At 32.2% G+C, this 14596-nt stretch overlaps 1 protein-coding gene across 1 annotated transcript; it reads right to left on the bottom strand.

The window, feature by feature from the left end:
• Positions 1-913: 913 nt before the first annotated feature.
• On the bottom strand, positions 914-5215 carry LOC105796433 (wall-associated receptor kinase-like 1). The gene is made up of 4 exons (XM_012626149.2): positions 4420-5215; positions 2814-3635; positions 2384-2581; positions 914-2284 (listed from the first exon to the last, which is right to left on the bottom strand). Exons 1-4 carry the CDS (start codon positions 5171-5173, stop codon positions 1095-1097), a joined length of 2964 nt encoding a protein of 987 aa, XP_012481603.1. The 5' UTR covers positions 5174-5215; the 3' UTR covers positions 914-1094.
• Positions 5216-14596: the final 9381 nt, after the last annotated feature.

Genomic DNA, 14596 nt, shown 5'->3' with positions numbered 1-14596 from the left:
TCTATTTCATTCTATGTTGCGTTCTTAGTAAATTAGTATAGTTAATTTTAGATAAAAATAATCTCCCCAATTTGTCGACTAAATAATAAGAAGACGGTAATTACTAGCACTTTTAGTTCTCGTGGATACGATATTCCCTACTCACCATAACTATACTATTTTTAGATAGGTGCGCTTGCCTTTGTCATATTTATAGTTAGTTTATTGACCATCAGTTGATTTTTAATCTCCTTACTTATCTCATTCTCTCCTTACAAAATTGCATTGTTCTATTTTCTTGTCCTAATCCTTGTTTTGTTGCAACAACAGTTAGAACATTTAGTTCGGACAAAAGGCAAACCAAAGTAATTTCAATAATAATAAATTGCAATGGAAAATAGAATCAAGAATCAAGAAACAAGTTTCAATATTGGCTATAATGGGCAGAGTTAGAATTAAATTGTATATTTTACAATAATAAAAATGTAATTTCATAATTTTAAAATATTAAATCAAAATTTTATTATTTTTAGGCTAATAATTTTATCATTTTAAATTTTAAATTTTATAAATTATAAAGTGACCTAAATGAAAATTTTTCAATTTTAGTGGAATGGAGCTCCTCCTAACTTCGCCACTCATTATAAAGTCTTCTTGATACCATCCTGATCTAAGGATGTTTCCAACAAAATTCAATTAAAACACACAATAAAAAGAAAAGGATGCGAAAGAACTGAGAAGATTATACAACCGATTTACATGTGTTCCAACACCAACAATTAATACATTCTCATTAGGTGGTACAACCAGATTGGATGATTAAAAATTAATGAAATTATATTATAAATCTACATTTAACATATTATGGAACATAAGCATGGAGATTTGGATTAAGTACCCAAAAAATGATACAACTGCATCAACACTCGTCTAATAAGTATAAATATTACTATTCTTAGTTGCATTTAGTCACTATCATAAACAAACATAGACCATAGTAAAGATAAGTCTTAGATATGCATTTAAGAGCTAAACCACACAAGGAGACATTACAGAGAAAACACACTATTGGGATAACGTTTAACCAGTGTTCGAAACTAAATAGAACTATGCATCTATTTCAAAGTTACACTATCTTTTAGAACTGAACCAGACGTTGAAAAGGAATCAACACCTGAAGCTTCGATCATGGCATCCGTATCAGAATCTTCATCTGCACTTTGTTGCATGCCATTAGCTTCTTCTGATGATCTAATCCGCTCTAGCTCCAATGCAACTTGTTTCATTGTAGGCCTTCTCTTTCCATTCAGATTCAAGCATCTTTTTGCTAGCTTAGCAACTGCTACAATTTCTTCTTCTGCATTATCATTCATTACCAGTGGATCAACAATGTTGAGTAAGGAATTCTCCTTCATTGAGTGTAGAAAAAAGTTTGCCAAGCTTCTCACCACTTCCTCTGATTGACATGAAGAGACGGGTTTTTGTCCTGTTATAAGTTCAATAAGAACAACTCCAAAACTATAGACATCACTCTTTTCTGTAAATTGGCTTGATCGAAAATATTCAGGATCTAAGTATCCGAAAGTTCCTTGAACTCGAGTGGTTACATGAGTTTGCTCAAGTGCAACTGATCTTGAAGTTCCAAAATCCGACACTTTCGCTCTATATTTATCATCCAAAAGTATGTTGCTAGATTTGATGTCTCGATGATAAATAGGAACGGAAGCAGCTGAATGCAAATAGGATAATGAATTAGCAATTTCAATTGCAATTCGTAAACGCATTTCCCATGTCAGTGGGAACTCTTCGTTTGGCACATGTAGGAGTTGAGAGAGTGTTCCATTGGGGACGAACTCATAAACCAGCAATGGCACTTTTGTCTCTAGGCAACATCCTAAAAGCTTTACCACATTTCTATGGTTAATCTGTGATAAAATCATCACCTCAGTAATAAACTGTTTAAGCTCATTTTCATCTAGTTTCTTGTCCTCTGTCATTTTTGACTTCTTAATTGCTACAATGCTTCCATCCGTTAACATCCCTTTAAACACAGTTCCTTGGCCGCCTCTACCAAGGATTCGATTCTCGTTATAATAATCTGTTGCCTTTTCCAGTTCCTTTGAAGCAAACAACTTTATTTTCTCAAAATTACCTTTATTATTGGACAATTGTTGTTGCAGAAGTAAGCCTCCATTTCTTTTAAAGTATTTCTGCTTCAACTTGATGTTGTTTCTTCTCTCTATTAGTTTGTGCATATGCCATGTACCAATTAGCACAACTATTGTCCCAATACTAGTGCTGCAACCTATTTAGCATGAAAAACATGGTTTATTCAAGCAAAACATAAAATTTCAAATTATATATATACCTATTTAGCATCACTTGAGCTTTAAGGTTCACGTACCTATAATGACTGGCAAATTTTGAGATCTTTTAGACTTTTTGGTAGGAACCTCTGATGAATCCAAAACATTTAGGGGCGGGCACATATGTCCCAAGTATTTGTATCGATCAGGACACGATGATGAACAATCGTTGCCATCAGCATTCAAACAATGTATAAAACAATTTCTATATTTCATATCCACACATTTACCTATCTCTGCCATTTGCGAAATGAAGTAAAGTTAGATCCATATAATAAATGTTAATTAAGAAATATCAAAGCAAATGGACATTTATAATATGGATATCAAGTTTCATTTTCCTTTATTTTGTGCAAAATTTCACTCTAAAACAAAATATTTTATAAGATGGTAATGCTTCATAAAGTAGCAAAGCCATGTGATGGTGCCTATCCGAATGAAGCCTAAGACATTGTACTAATATGATACCTTGGCATACATCAGTGGAAAGATAATCATAGTCATTATAGGTATCCGGGGTACAAACACATAGATGCATTTGGCTCAAGCTTGTCCAACAATATCGGCCATCGGGGCTACAAAGGGTGCCAGACTCTTCTCCCAACTCACAGAGCCCACGTTTTGGTATACCCCATTGCAGTGTTGTGGGAACATACGTCCCACTACGATTGGTTGTTGTGGCATTGTGGTCAGAATTTGCCTCAAGGGAATCAAGAAAACGTGTGTCAACAATGAAAGATGAAATGCATGAGCTCTTGCTGCCATTATTAGGATAAATCCGTCTGATATTTGTGACAAAAGAACTAAGACCCGGAGGAATATTGACAGCGCATCTAACAATGGAAGTCATATTATTCTCACAAGGAGGTAGCTTGCAGCCACCAATACGATGATCATTAGTCGGACTATCAAGAAAAGTAGCCAAATTGCCGCAACCTATAGACATGAATCTGTCGAAGATATGTGAGAAGAAAAATGGGGTGCCTGTTAGGTTAACACTACCCTCGTTATTTTCTCGATCTTTGCCAGGGCAGTAGGAATAAATTACTGAATTGTTGACGAGAACTGTGCCTTCGTAAAAAGAAACATTAAGAAGTTGCATATTGATGCTACTTATGAAAGGCTTCTCACCATCAGCAGTTTTGTTGCAAGTTACTCTGAACCATTCACTCTTGTAGCAGCCCACTTTAATCCCAAATGGAAATGGAATATCAACATTCCCACATCTTTCATTACAGCTTGTCTTGTAAGGTAATGCATAATTTGGTCTTACCATTGAGCATAATGAGGCTGCATAGAAGAACAAATAAAGCACCAACCAATCAATTAAACAGAAGCACCTATACATACATCAATTAATTAGTTAATAATAAGTATTGTATCCATATTAGCATGACTGGCATAGTGTAGTATTTACGAAATCCGTGCAATCTAACATATTTCTATAGACATTGTCATTTTGAGGCTAATTTATTAATGAAAATCAACTCGAATAAAGTTATTAAATTCACTTGTATATTCTTAAAAGAAAATCATTTATGACTTATTTAAAATTTGTTTATTGTGCAATTATTATATAATTAGTAATAATATTATTTGTGTTTTATTTTATTTACTAATAAACAATTTCTTTTTGGTATTATGCATATTCGTTTTGTTCGGGGTTTGTGACTATCTCTCCCAACAATATTGTCTCCAAAATTTGAGACATTCTCCCCTTGAAAATGTAATATGCCTTACCATCGCAGCTAACCACTTATTGATATTAATAAATTTTTTACTAAATTATTATCAAAAATAAAATGAAAAAATCTAATAAATTATTTGGAAAGTGAAAGTTGACCAATAAAATACACAATAATAATAGAATATTTTAAATTTCCTCAACTAAAAATGAATTAAAGTATTAAATTTTTTAAAATTTAAACCCTAAATTGAAACCCGACAAAAATATAATAATTTAGGGAGAGTTGTTGAAATAAACATGATGAGATCGAAAAAAAGAAAAAGAAGCTGTATACTTAAATTAATAAAATAAGAAATCAAAAGTAACGTGATGATAGTAAAAGGTCACCTTCTAAATCGCATTTGACCGGATTCCACTCCAGCGTTGCCGGAACATGCGTCATATCAATGCTTATTTCTGAAAACTCGTTTGAGTCACCAACAAAAGTAGATGTGCATCTCTTGCTGGATTCTTTTTCCCCGGGACTTATGATCTCTGTCATGGGCCTCAAGGCTGTTGTATAGGAAGTGAGGTTTTCAGGAACCATAGTAAGGCAGCCAGGTAATTTAGAGGAAATATGGTCCTCACATCTTTGTTGTAGGCAGGCAGCGATGGGATCAGTTTGATTGTTGCGAAAAATAATGGCCAGATAACCGCAACCTACTGATCCGAATATATTTTGTTCACTTAAGAAAAATGGACTACCTTGTAGGTTGACACTTGAAGAAGAAGTAGTGCCATTGTTTCCTTTATCATCGCAATTTAGATAAGTCACTGGATTGTTGACGGTGACTCGGTTGTCTTCGACTAACCAATATGAAGGAAGGAGCTCCATATTGATGCGAGAGATGAAAGGCTTTGTCCCATTAATAGTTTTGTTGCAAGTTACTCTAAACCATGAATTTTGATAGCAACCTCTTTTGATTCCAAATGGGTAAGGAATAGAAACATTCTCACATGTTTCTTTACAACCAGCCTCACCTGCTTCGAACGTTGATGCTGATTGTATGAGCTGTGGTAGCTGCAGGATGAAGTAAAACACCATGCGAATGCCCATTCTCTCCTCAGTTCTTTGTGAAGACTTAGCTGGGTCACAAGTCATTAAACATAGGCCGGAGGAGACTGAAATTGAACAAATTTAAGGTTCGAAGAAATCTCTGGGCTCTTGGATCTTTAGGCTTAGTTTTCTACTAATTAATTTTCAACGACTTTTAGCGCTCGAGTAGGGCCAGGGACAAGGAACTTCCATAGTGATGGATATTTTCATTGTCTAAGGATCAGTTTGGATCGACGGTGGGATGTGATTCAGTATGTTTAATTTATTTTTTATCTCACACTACAATATTTAATCTCACTACTACCATTGTTTTTACACTAACCGCATATAAACATATCATCAATCCAAACTTATCCTAAACCTTATCATTTCTAAAAATGTCAAAAGAAAATCCGAAATCAATGTCTTAAATAGGAGGATAAACATGTTTCAGCACGCTCAAACTCACATTCTCCTACTGAGAACAATGCTAATGCTAACTGAGCTAAAACTCAATCGGCCAAAATCAATGGTTTTTAATCCAATATAATCTGTTAAGATTTTTTAAAATTAGATTTGAGATACGTCAGATTAACTATAAAAGCAAGTAAAGTTGGGCCAGGTATATTTCGTTTGAAATGATGATTTAACGTGTCACATCAGCTTATATTACGTGTTTTCGTCTGGTTGTTCCATCAATAAGACTAATATTTAACGGCAAAAATAGATTCAACTTTTAACAGAATAATTGATTTCCTCTTAGATAAAATATAGACACCTCTATGATATCATATCCAATATCAGCAAGGTGGAAGAAAAGCAAAGATCAGAAGGTTCCACCTCCTACATTAAATTATTAAATACCTATTAGTGGTGGGCTTACATTAAAGATAAATTACGTCTAATACTACTTAATATTTGGCTTAACAGCTAAGAGATTACTTAACATCATTTTCTTATTTCGCCTTTATTAACTGTGGGTCCAAATATCATCTTTTCTTCTTCTTTTTCTCAAATGCGTTGAAATTGGTAAATGCATTTTCTCTTCTGTTCACGTTTATGCCCTCCCTACCTTCAGAAGCATGTCCACAACAATCAATTAAAGTAATACTTTAAAAATAAAACAAATGTTAACTTTATATAAAGTTTTAACAGTTTAATAATTTTACTTATTCAAGCTCTGTAGGCTAAGTCAATAATGGTGTACAGTACATTATGTACTTAGAAAAAGCACCATGTGCTACACCCTTTCCTGCTTTAATGGATTCCTTTCTTATATACTACAAAGAATGATCAGTGCCTTAATGTCAAAAAGAAGAGAATTATTCTTCCATGAAACTTGGCATTCTCGCTTGGCTATTTATGGACGTATTCCATGGCCACATAAACTGTTCATTAAGTCCCAAAGAAATCAAGAAACAACGGATGTTCTTCGGTTGTTGTTTTACTTCACCCTACTGGTATGGCCATCACTGCAAGAAGAATCATTATATAAATAATCATTCAACCAATAGCTTGGCACTTGCCTAAGCATCAAGCAACAACACTGGTTAACGTACTTGCACACATTACATATAAACTCATCATACATAATTTTTCTTGTATCAAGATATTAAAGATAATAATACATTTACATGTCATGATACATATTATTCTCTTGTCGTTTCTTCATTGGCATATATCGTTCATTTCATTATTTCGATATTTCATCTACCATCATTTTCATGAATTTCGCGTACATACCGGTAATAGTTCATTTCAAACTCATGTTATCTCATTTCAGAAATTTGGCTGTTATATCATTTAAATATCAATGGTTACATTTATTTCAGATCAATACCAATAATAATCTATAAATCTTTCAATTCAATCACATAAGTCTTTTACCGTTTCTTTTTGAATCGAAGAACGACTTACGGATACGAGTACATCGTTCTTAGGTGTCATAGTCCAACTATGGTCTTGCACATATAAACATTGCCATGGTCCGACCATGGTCTTACGTTCATAGTGCCATAACCCAGTTATGGTCTTATCTGTCAATTCATTATTTGCCACAGAACGATTGTACTCAATCCCGCGTTCAATCTAAATTGAGTATTAAATTTGATAATATATTTCCAATAACAATTCAATTTGGCTTTCATTAGTTAATATCACATACTATCACATTGTGCCATTATTTATCTCATGAATATTTAGTTCATGCTTTCTATTCACATTTTCATATTCAATTCACATTTTCAAATTATATTTCACAATCACGTTTCTTTTTATGGCTCAACTGATTCATTTCGTTCAATTTAACTTTTCAATTAATTAACCTTATTAACAGACTCGGACTTTGACGGATACACAGATCCAACCAAACACACCAGAATGGCACCCAGTGCCTCATCGGATAGTTCGAAGCAATAGTTGACACCCAGTATCTCATCGGCCAAGCCGAAGTAAGTTGGCACCCAGTACCTCGTCGAATCTATCCGAAGTAACAGTATGACACCCAGTGTTTCATCGACTCAAGGTCGAAGTATCCCTGAACACTTCCAATCCCATGGCATGCCAACTATATCCGACTCAGCCCGATTAGCTAATAGGGTATTCAAATCATTTTTCTATTTCAAATTCACTTTCAATTTAATCACAATTCAATTCAGATTCACTTCCCACTTTCTAATCAATATACAATTTAATACCAATACATATTTCAGATATTCACATATAATCATACTTGATTCAATTCAAACCACTTTTCAATCAATACACAATTCACATATTCACACATAATCATAATTTAATTCACTTTTATTCAATTCATATTTTTAATTCATTTTCCAATCAAATTCAAATCACTAATTATTTTTCAATCAATATACATTTCAAATACTCACATATTTTCTTCATTCAATTCAATTTAATTCAATTCAATTCAATATTATCATTTCAATTGCTTACCTAATTTTACTTACCATGCATTTTAATTAAAATATAACAATTAATAATAAATAGATTTGAATTACAGTAATACAAACACATATTTCTTATTCAATTCAATTTTCTAAATTCAGTTCAATACTAACACACACACACATATATATATTATAGTAATTCAATTCATAATTTAATTCATACATTCTTTCTCATAATCAATCTCATTTTCAACTTTTCATTTCAATTTATTAACTTAAATAAATAAACAATTCATTTTATGCAATTTGGTCATTTTGACATTTTACAAAATTACCCTAAAATTTACTTTTATTCAATTTAGTCCTGAACCTATAACATGTAAATTAGCTATTTTAAGATAAACTCATATTAGCTGAATATTTACATATACTTTTCCTCCTCCTCCACTCCATTCCACATCCTTAATGTGTATAACACACTTAAACAACATTAATTATAATTTTACTATTCACTCATATGTATATTCAAAGCTGTTTATCCAAGTCAGAGTCACTAAATTATTTTTATCCGGAGGTACAGAGCTCCAAATTACGATCTGTTAATTTTTCCTAAAACTAGACTCACATATCTTCTTATCATAATTTTCAGAATTTTTGGTTTAGCCAAATAGTACAGTTTATTCCTTAAAGTTTTCCTTATTTTGCTGTCTGACAGTTCCGACCACTCTTCACTAAAAATTAATTACCTCATCGTACGGGATTCGGATGATATTCACATTTATTTATATTAAAAATATACTCATTTAGGATTTTTAAGCATGTAAATTTTAACCCCTAATTATTTTTCTCCAATTTTTGATGATTTTCCAAAGTTAGAACAGGGGAACCCAAATTCACTCTAACCTTGCCTCACAAAATTTATTATATCTAATGATTTACAATTTCATTGCTTAAATTGTTTCTTCTATAAGAAACTAGACTCAATAAGCTTTAATTCCATATTTTTCTCATCCTCTAATTTGATTTCAACGATTTATGGTGATTTTTCAAAGTTAACCTACTGCTGCTGTTCAAAACTGTTTTAATGCAAGATATTGATTACTAAGTTTATAACTCTCTTATTCCCTTTCTCTATAATATTTCCCATCACTTTCACTTATTTCCCTTCACTAATATATCAAGAACATAAGACCTTATATAGGAAAACTCTACTATAACATCATTTCCATGCTTTTCAATAATATCAAACTTAGAAGTATATTGAAATCTTGATGTTCTTACCTTGTGCTATTGATTTCAGTCTTTAACTTGATTTTCTCTCTCCTCCAGCTTCTATTTCTTGAATCTAACTTGACATTCTAGCTCCCCATTGTCTCATTATTTTTCTCTCTTAGAAGCTATGGAAATTCTTTTGATTTCTAGGTGGAAATAGTGAATTTTTTATAAAAGGACCAAATTGTAAAGAAAGGAAAATTTCTTTCTTTTCCTCTCTTCTCATGTTGGTTGCATGGAAAAGATGATGATTTCTCATCATCTTTCCTCCCTTTTATATTAATCATTTAATAATAAAATAATACTAAAAATCTTAATAAAATCTTAATAAAATAATATTTATTTAATTAATTATTTAAAAATATCACAAACATCATCATTACCTTCTAGAATTCTCTCTCTCTCTAATTGATCATTTTTCTCTTTATAATATTTTGAAATTCCATCATTGAGTCATCACTTAATTTGGTAAAATTACAATTTAGTCCCTCAAAATTCTTCACCTTTTCAATTTGGTCCTAACTCGTCCATTTTCCTTAGTTTCTAGATTATTCCACCCTTAAAATATTTACACTATTGGTCCTTCAAATTTTTTGTATTTACACTTTAACCCCTCAAATTTTGAGTATTTACTCTTAGGCAACAATGTTGACAAAACTCAAAATTACCATTTTTATCACTTTATTTCTTTATTTTACTATATCAGGGATAATATTTTACTTTCTTACTGTAGTAATTTTCGGGGTATTACACCACTAGAACCTTCCACGTTACCTTTGCTAATGCTCAACTTTGACCTCACACGCTTTGCAGACCAAGGCTCCAACCTCGAAGGACTACGATATTTTTTCTTCCCACAATCTATACACCTACCTTGAACCATTTCTCTGGTTCTTTTTCAGCTAGCCTTAACCACCTTCTCTAGAACTTCACTCACTACCCGAGTCAATGCCTCAGTACCAACCTCCGGGTTGTCGCTACCTGAAGCTGGCGGTGTAATGGCCCAAATTCAAAGTTATCGGAATAGTGGTTTCGTAACCACAAATCCGATTTAAAGAGAAATATATTTTAATATTTTTGCATGAATGTTGATAATATAGGAAAATCGTATGAAAATATAGATAGAAAAATTTTACTGATTTAGCGGTTAGTTAGAAAAAGAAATTATTGAAGAAATTGGGTAAAAATAAGGTATCGAGACTTCGATCTCATAAAACTGAGTCAAAAATATTTTTATAAATATTTATGAAGTGTTAGTAATATGGTATTAAAATTTCGTTAGAAAATTTTAATGTTTGGGTAGTCAATTAAGTAAAAAGGACTAAATTGAAAAAGGTGTAAAAGTTACTAGAAGGATTAAATAGCTCAATTGTTAAATGAGGAGGGACATAATATGCAAATAATCCCAAAAGAAGATATTTTGGGCGGCATACGCTGAGAAAAATCAGGAGAATTAGTGAAATAAGGGTAAAATGGGAAAATAACAAATTTTACGAACATAAAAATGGGACCAAATTGGAATATCTAGAATTCTCTTCATATTTTCTGCATTCTCATCAGCCAAAAACGTCCTAAGCGGTTCTTCAAGTTGTTTTTTCATGATTTTTGCACCAAGTGAGTTAATCCTTGCCTTTTTCTTGTAATTTTTGTGTTTCTAAGACTTTTACAACTAGGTCCTATTACTAAATTCATTAGTTTTTGATTTTATGAATGAAATTGAAGCTTTAATTTGTTTATGAGATGATTTTATTAGGCAATTTCAATAGAAATTGATTTGTAGGACCTAATTGTGAAAAAGTTTGGAATTAAAGTCTAGTGCTAAAATTTTGATTTCCAAAGGTTATAAAGTAGTTTAAAGTGATGGAATAATGTTTTAATTGAGAAAAATCAGCTCAATTGAGAGGTTAATTGAGCAAGGATGAAATTATCATTTATTGAAAGCTTAGAGAAAAATGGTAATTAACCTCATGCACTAAAATAGTTTGGACAGCTGCAGTAGGTTAACTTTTAAAAATCACCATAAATTGTGTAAATTGAATTAGAGAATTAAAAAAATATTGAATTAAAGCTTATTGAGTCTAGTTTCTCATAAAAGAAACTATGTAATCAATGGAACTGTAAATCATGAGATATAATAGGTTTTGTGAGACAAGGTCATAATGAATTCGGGTTCCCCTGTTCTGACTTTGGAAAATCATTAAAAATTGTAAAAAAAATGATTATGAGTTATAATTTATATGGTTAGAATCCTTAATGAGTCTATTTTCAGATGAAACAAACGGAAACATCATCCGAATTCTGTACAGTGAGATAATTAATTTTTAGTGAAGAGGGGTTGGAACTGTCAAATAGTGAAATAGGGGAAACTTTAAAGAATAAAATGTAATTATTGGCTAAACCAAAAATTTTGAAAATGTTATGGTAATAAGATGTGTGAGTATAGTTTCAGGGAAAATTAACGGATCTTAATTTGGAGTTCTGTAGCTCAAGATATAAATAATTTAGTGACTATGACTCAGTGAGACAGCTTTGAATGCACTATAAATAATAATGGAATTTTAGAGAATGTTACATATGAACATGAAATGTATTAGATTAATGATTAAATTTAATTATTTAGATCCAGAAAATTCAAATATGAAGCTAGATCGAGGAAAAGAAAAAGTTCGGGATTAGTAGATTTTTGTTTACGAACAAGTATTGAGGTAAGTTCGTGTAACTTGAATTATATTCTTAAATGCTTGAAATGTTTGTTATTGTTGTGAATATGAGTTGTATGTTTATTGTATGATAATTGATGAAGTATTGATATTCTTGATGAAAAGAAGAAATAAATCCCGGTTGAATGGAAGGAAAAATTCGATGGATCTCTAAAAGGGAATTGACGGTAAAAAGGATCTATCCCGGACGGGTGATCCTATCCTGATATAGCCCTCCAAAGAATATGTGGAAAATGGAATTAGCCGGACGGGTAATCCGAATTAGGGTCTAACTTTAGCTTTGGGTGTAATTCGGATCCAAGCTCATTAGAGTAATTGTCGTTGCAGGGGATTTAGCCTAGACTGGTAATCCTGACAATACTCTATTAGTTTATATTACGAGGATTTAGCTTGGGTGGTAATCCTGCTTGTAAGGATGAGGTTCATGAGTGTGCTCTCTGAAATGGAAATGTGCGCACGTGAATATGAATTGGCGGACCCGGACTTGTACACTTAGGTGTACCCCTGGAAATCCATTGAAATGCCAAGTAGTTCAACGGGATAAATATGGAAAAATAACAAGGGAATGAAAAACATGGAATTGATGAGCTCATCAATCATGGTATATATATTATTGATACATGGAAATTATTGAACTAACTTGAATGTGGAGTTTGTGCATGATAGGGGAATAATGTATTGAATGGATGTATGAATGTTTATTGCATTGTATTTAAAATATTAGGTAAGTATAATTCTTGTTACATGAGCTTACTAAGCACAAAGTGCTTACTCTGTTTCATTTTCCCCTATTTTGTAGTGTTAAGAGCTCGGAGGTCAAATTTGGTCGGAGACGCATCACACTATCAACCTCGAGATCTCGGTATATAAAGAAACTTTATTTTGGAAATCAATGGCATGTATAAGCTAGTAAAGTAAATGTTAATGTGAAATGAATGTGTGGTTAGCCATTGGTATGGCTAACAAATCTTGGTTTTGGTATGTGATGAGGTTATATTATGAATACGTTAAATCTATCTTGAAAATATATTGAAATGGATTGGTTGTGTTGGATTGGTCTCGGTTTAAAATTGCAGGGAAGATTAGATATTTATAAAGGGGTTATATTGAGTTAAAAAAATTATTCGGTAAAATCTGGTAATGCCTCATACTCTATTTCGGCGACGAATACGGGTAGGGGGTATTACAGGCGGAACCACATTGGCTTCTGACTCTGGAACAGACACGTCCCAGAGAAGCTAACAACTCCTCGAGAGTCTCACCAGGCTGATCCTCACGATCTCGCTTATCACCAAATCCATATCGGTCTTATAATTTAAAAGATCTACAATTTCGAAACCAAATACAAAGATAAATATCTAGACACTACAGTTCCAATCTTACGGAACTAATCTTACAATCTCGAATTTCCACTTGGACCAGCATCGGAGTCTCAAACTTTTTATTTTCCCAAAATCAGTGAAATCATTTCAAAACACTATGGTATGGTTTATCAAAACTATTTTTTACGAACACACATGCACACAGGTACGTAAAAACACAGGTCGAGTTTTTGCTAACCTAGCTCTGATACCACTAAATGTAACACACCAAAACTCGACCTAGAAGTTTCGACTTGATGTCTGAGGTTACATTGATCACCGAAGTGATCTAAAAGCAATTACAAAAAAAATGTTTAATCCTGTTATGAACACAGTTTGCTAAAATTGAACTGAATTGTTTAACAGTTTATGGTTTAAAACAGTAGTTGTGTGGCGTTAAAAACATTTAGGAATAAACAATTTAAAGTTTTGCTTTCGTACAGTTTCAAAAAAAATTCATCCATTTTGCCAAACGTATCTCAGAATTTTAAAATTATAAGTTGTGCAAAAAACATGTTGTTTTCTCAAATGTGTATGAACCTTGAGATAATAGCAAAAACCAAATTAAAAATAGAGTACGAAATTTTCAAAATGATGTTCAACTCAAAATCATGTAATTTAATGAAAAATTAGAACCAAAACTCATACCACAGTTTATATAGTCGCCTTACAAATAAGACCTAAGGGAGCCATTGGAGAAGATTGAAGAAAACACTCGAAGAACGCCATCGGAATCAACTCGGAAGCGGATCTCCATCAAGATGGAAGATCTCCTTTTAATTTCTTTTGAAGTTTTATTGAGTTTCTTTATGTCTTGTGGTTATCCTAACTTTGAGATGTTTCTATTTAGAATTATGAACTAAATTCCCTAGATACCTAGGGAAGATGAAACCTATGATGAATCTTATTATTTGATTTCTGATTTTCGCCATAAATACTTGATTCTTGTTCTCAATTATGTATGCTTATTTCTTGTTTTAATATTTGTGGGATATTAATTCAAGCTTAATGTGCATATTTTAGAGGAGCAAAAGTCCCTGTTTAAGAGTAGATTTAGCATAATTGAGTAGAGTTGCATGCAATCCTAGAAATAGGACGACATAAATCTACCGAATTAGAGTCAAATATAATAGGGAATCCATAGATCGAGTTAATAAGACGATATGAGTTTTAATTAGAAAGAGATTTCAATTAATCAACTTAAAGTCAATTGTTCTTACTCTCAAA

Source organism: Gossypium raimondii, chromosome 3 (genome assembly GCF_025698545.1).
Source record: "Gossypium raimondii isolate GPD5lz chromosome 3, ASM2569854v1, whole genome shotgun sequence".
Taxonomy (NCBI): Eukaryota; Viridiplantae; Streptophyta; class Magnoliopsida; order Malvales; family Malvaceae; genus Gossypium; species Gossypium raimondii.
The sequence above is the reverse complement of the archived record's forward strand: the minus strand, read 5'-3'. Positions and strand labels throughout refer to the sequence as shown.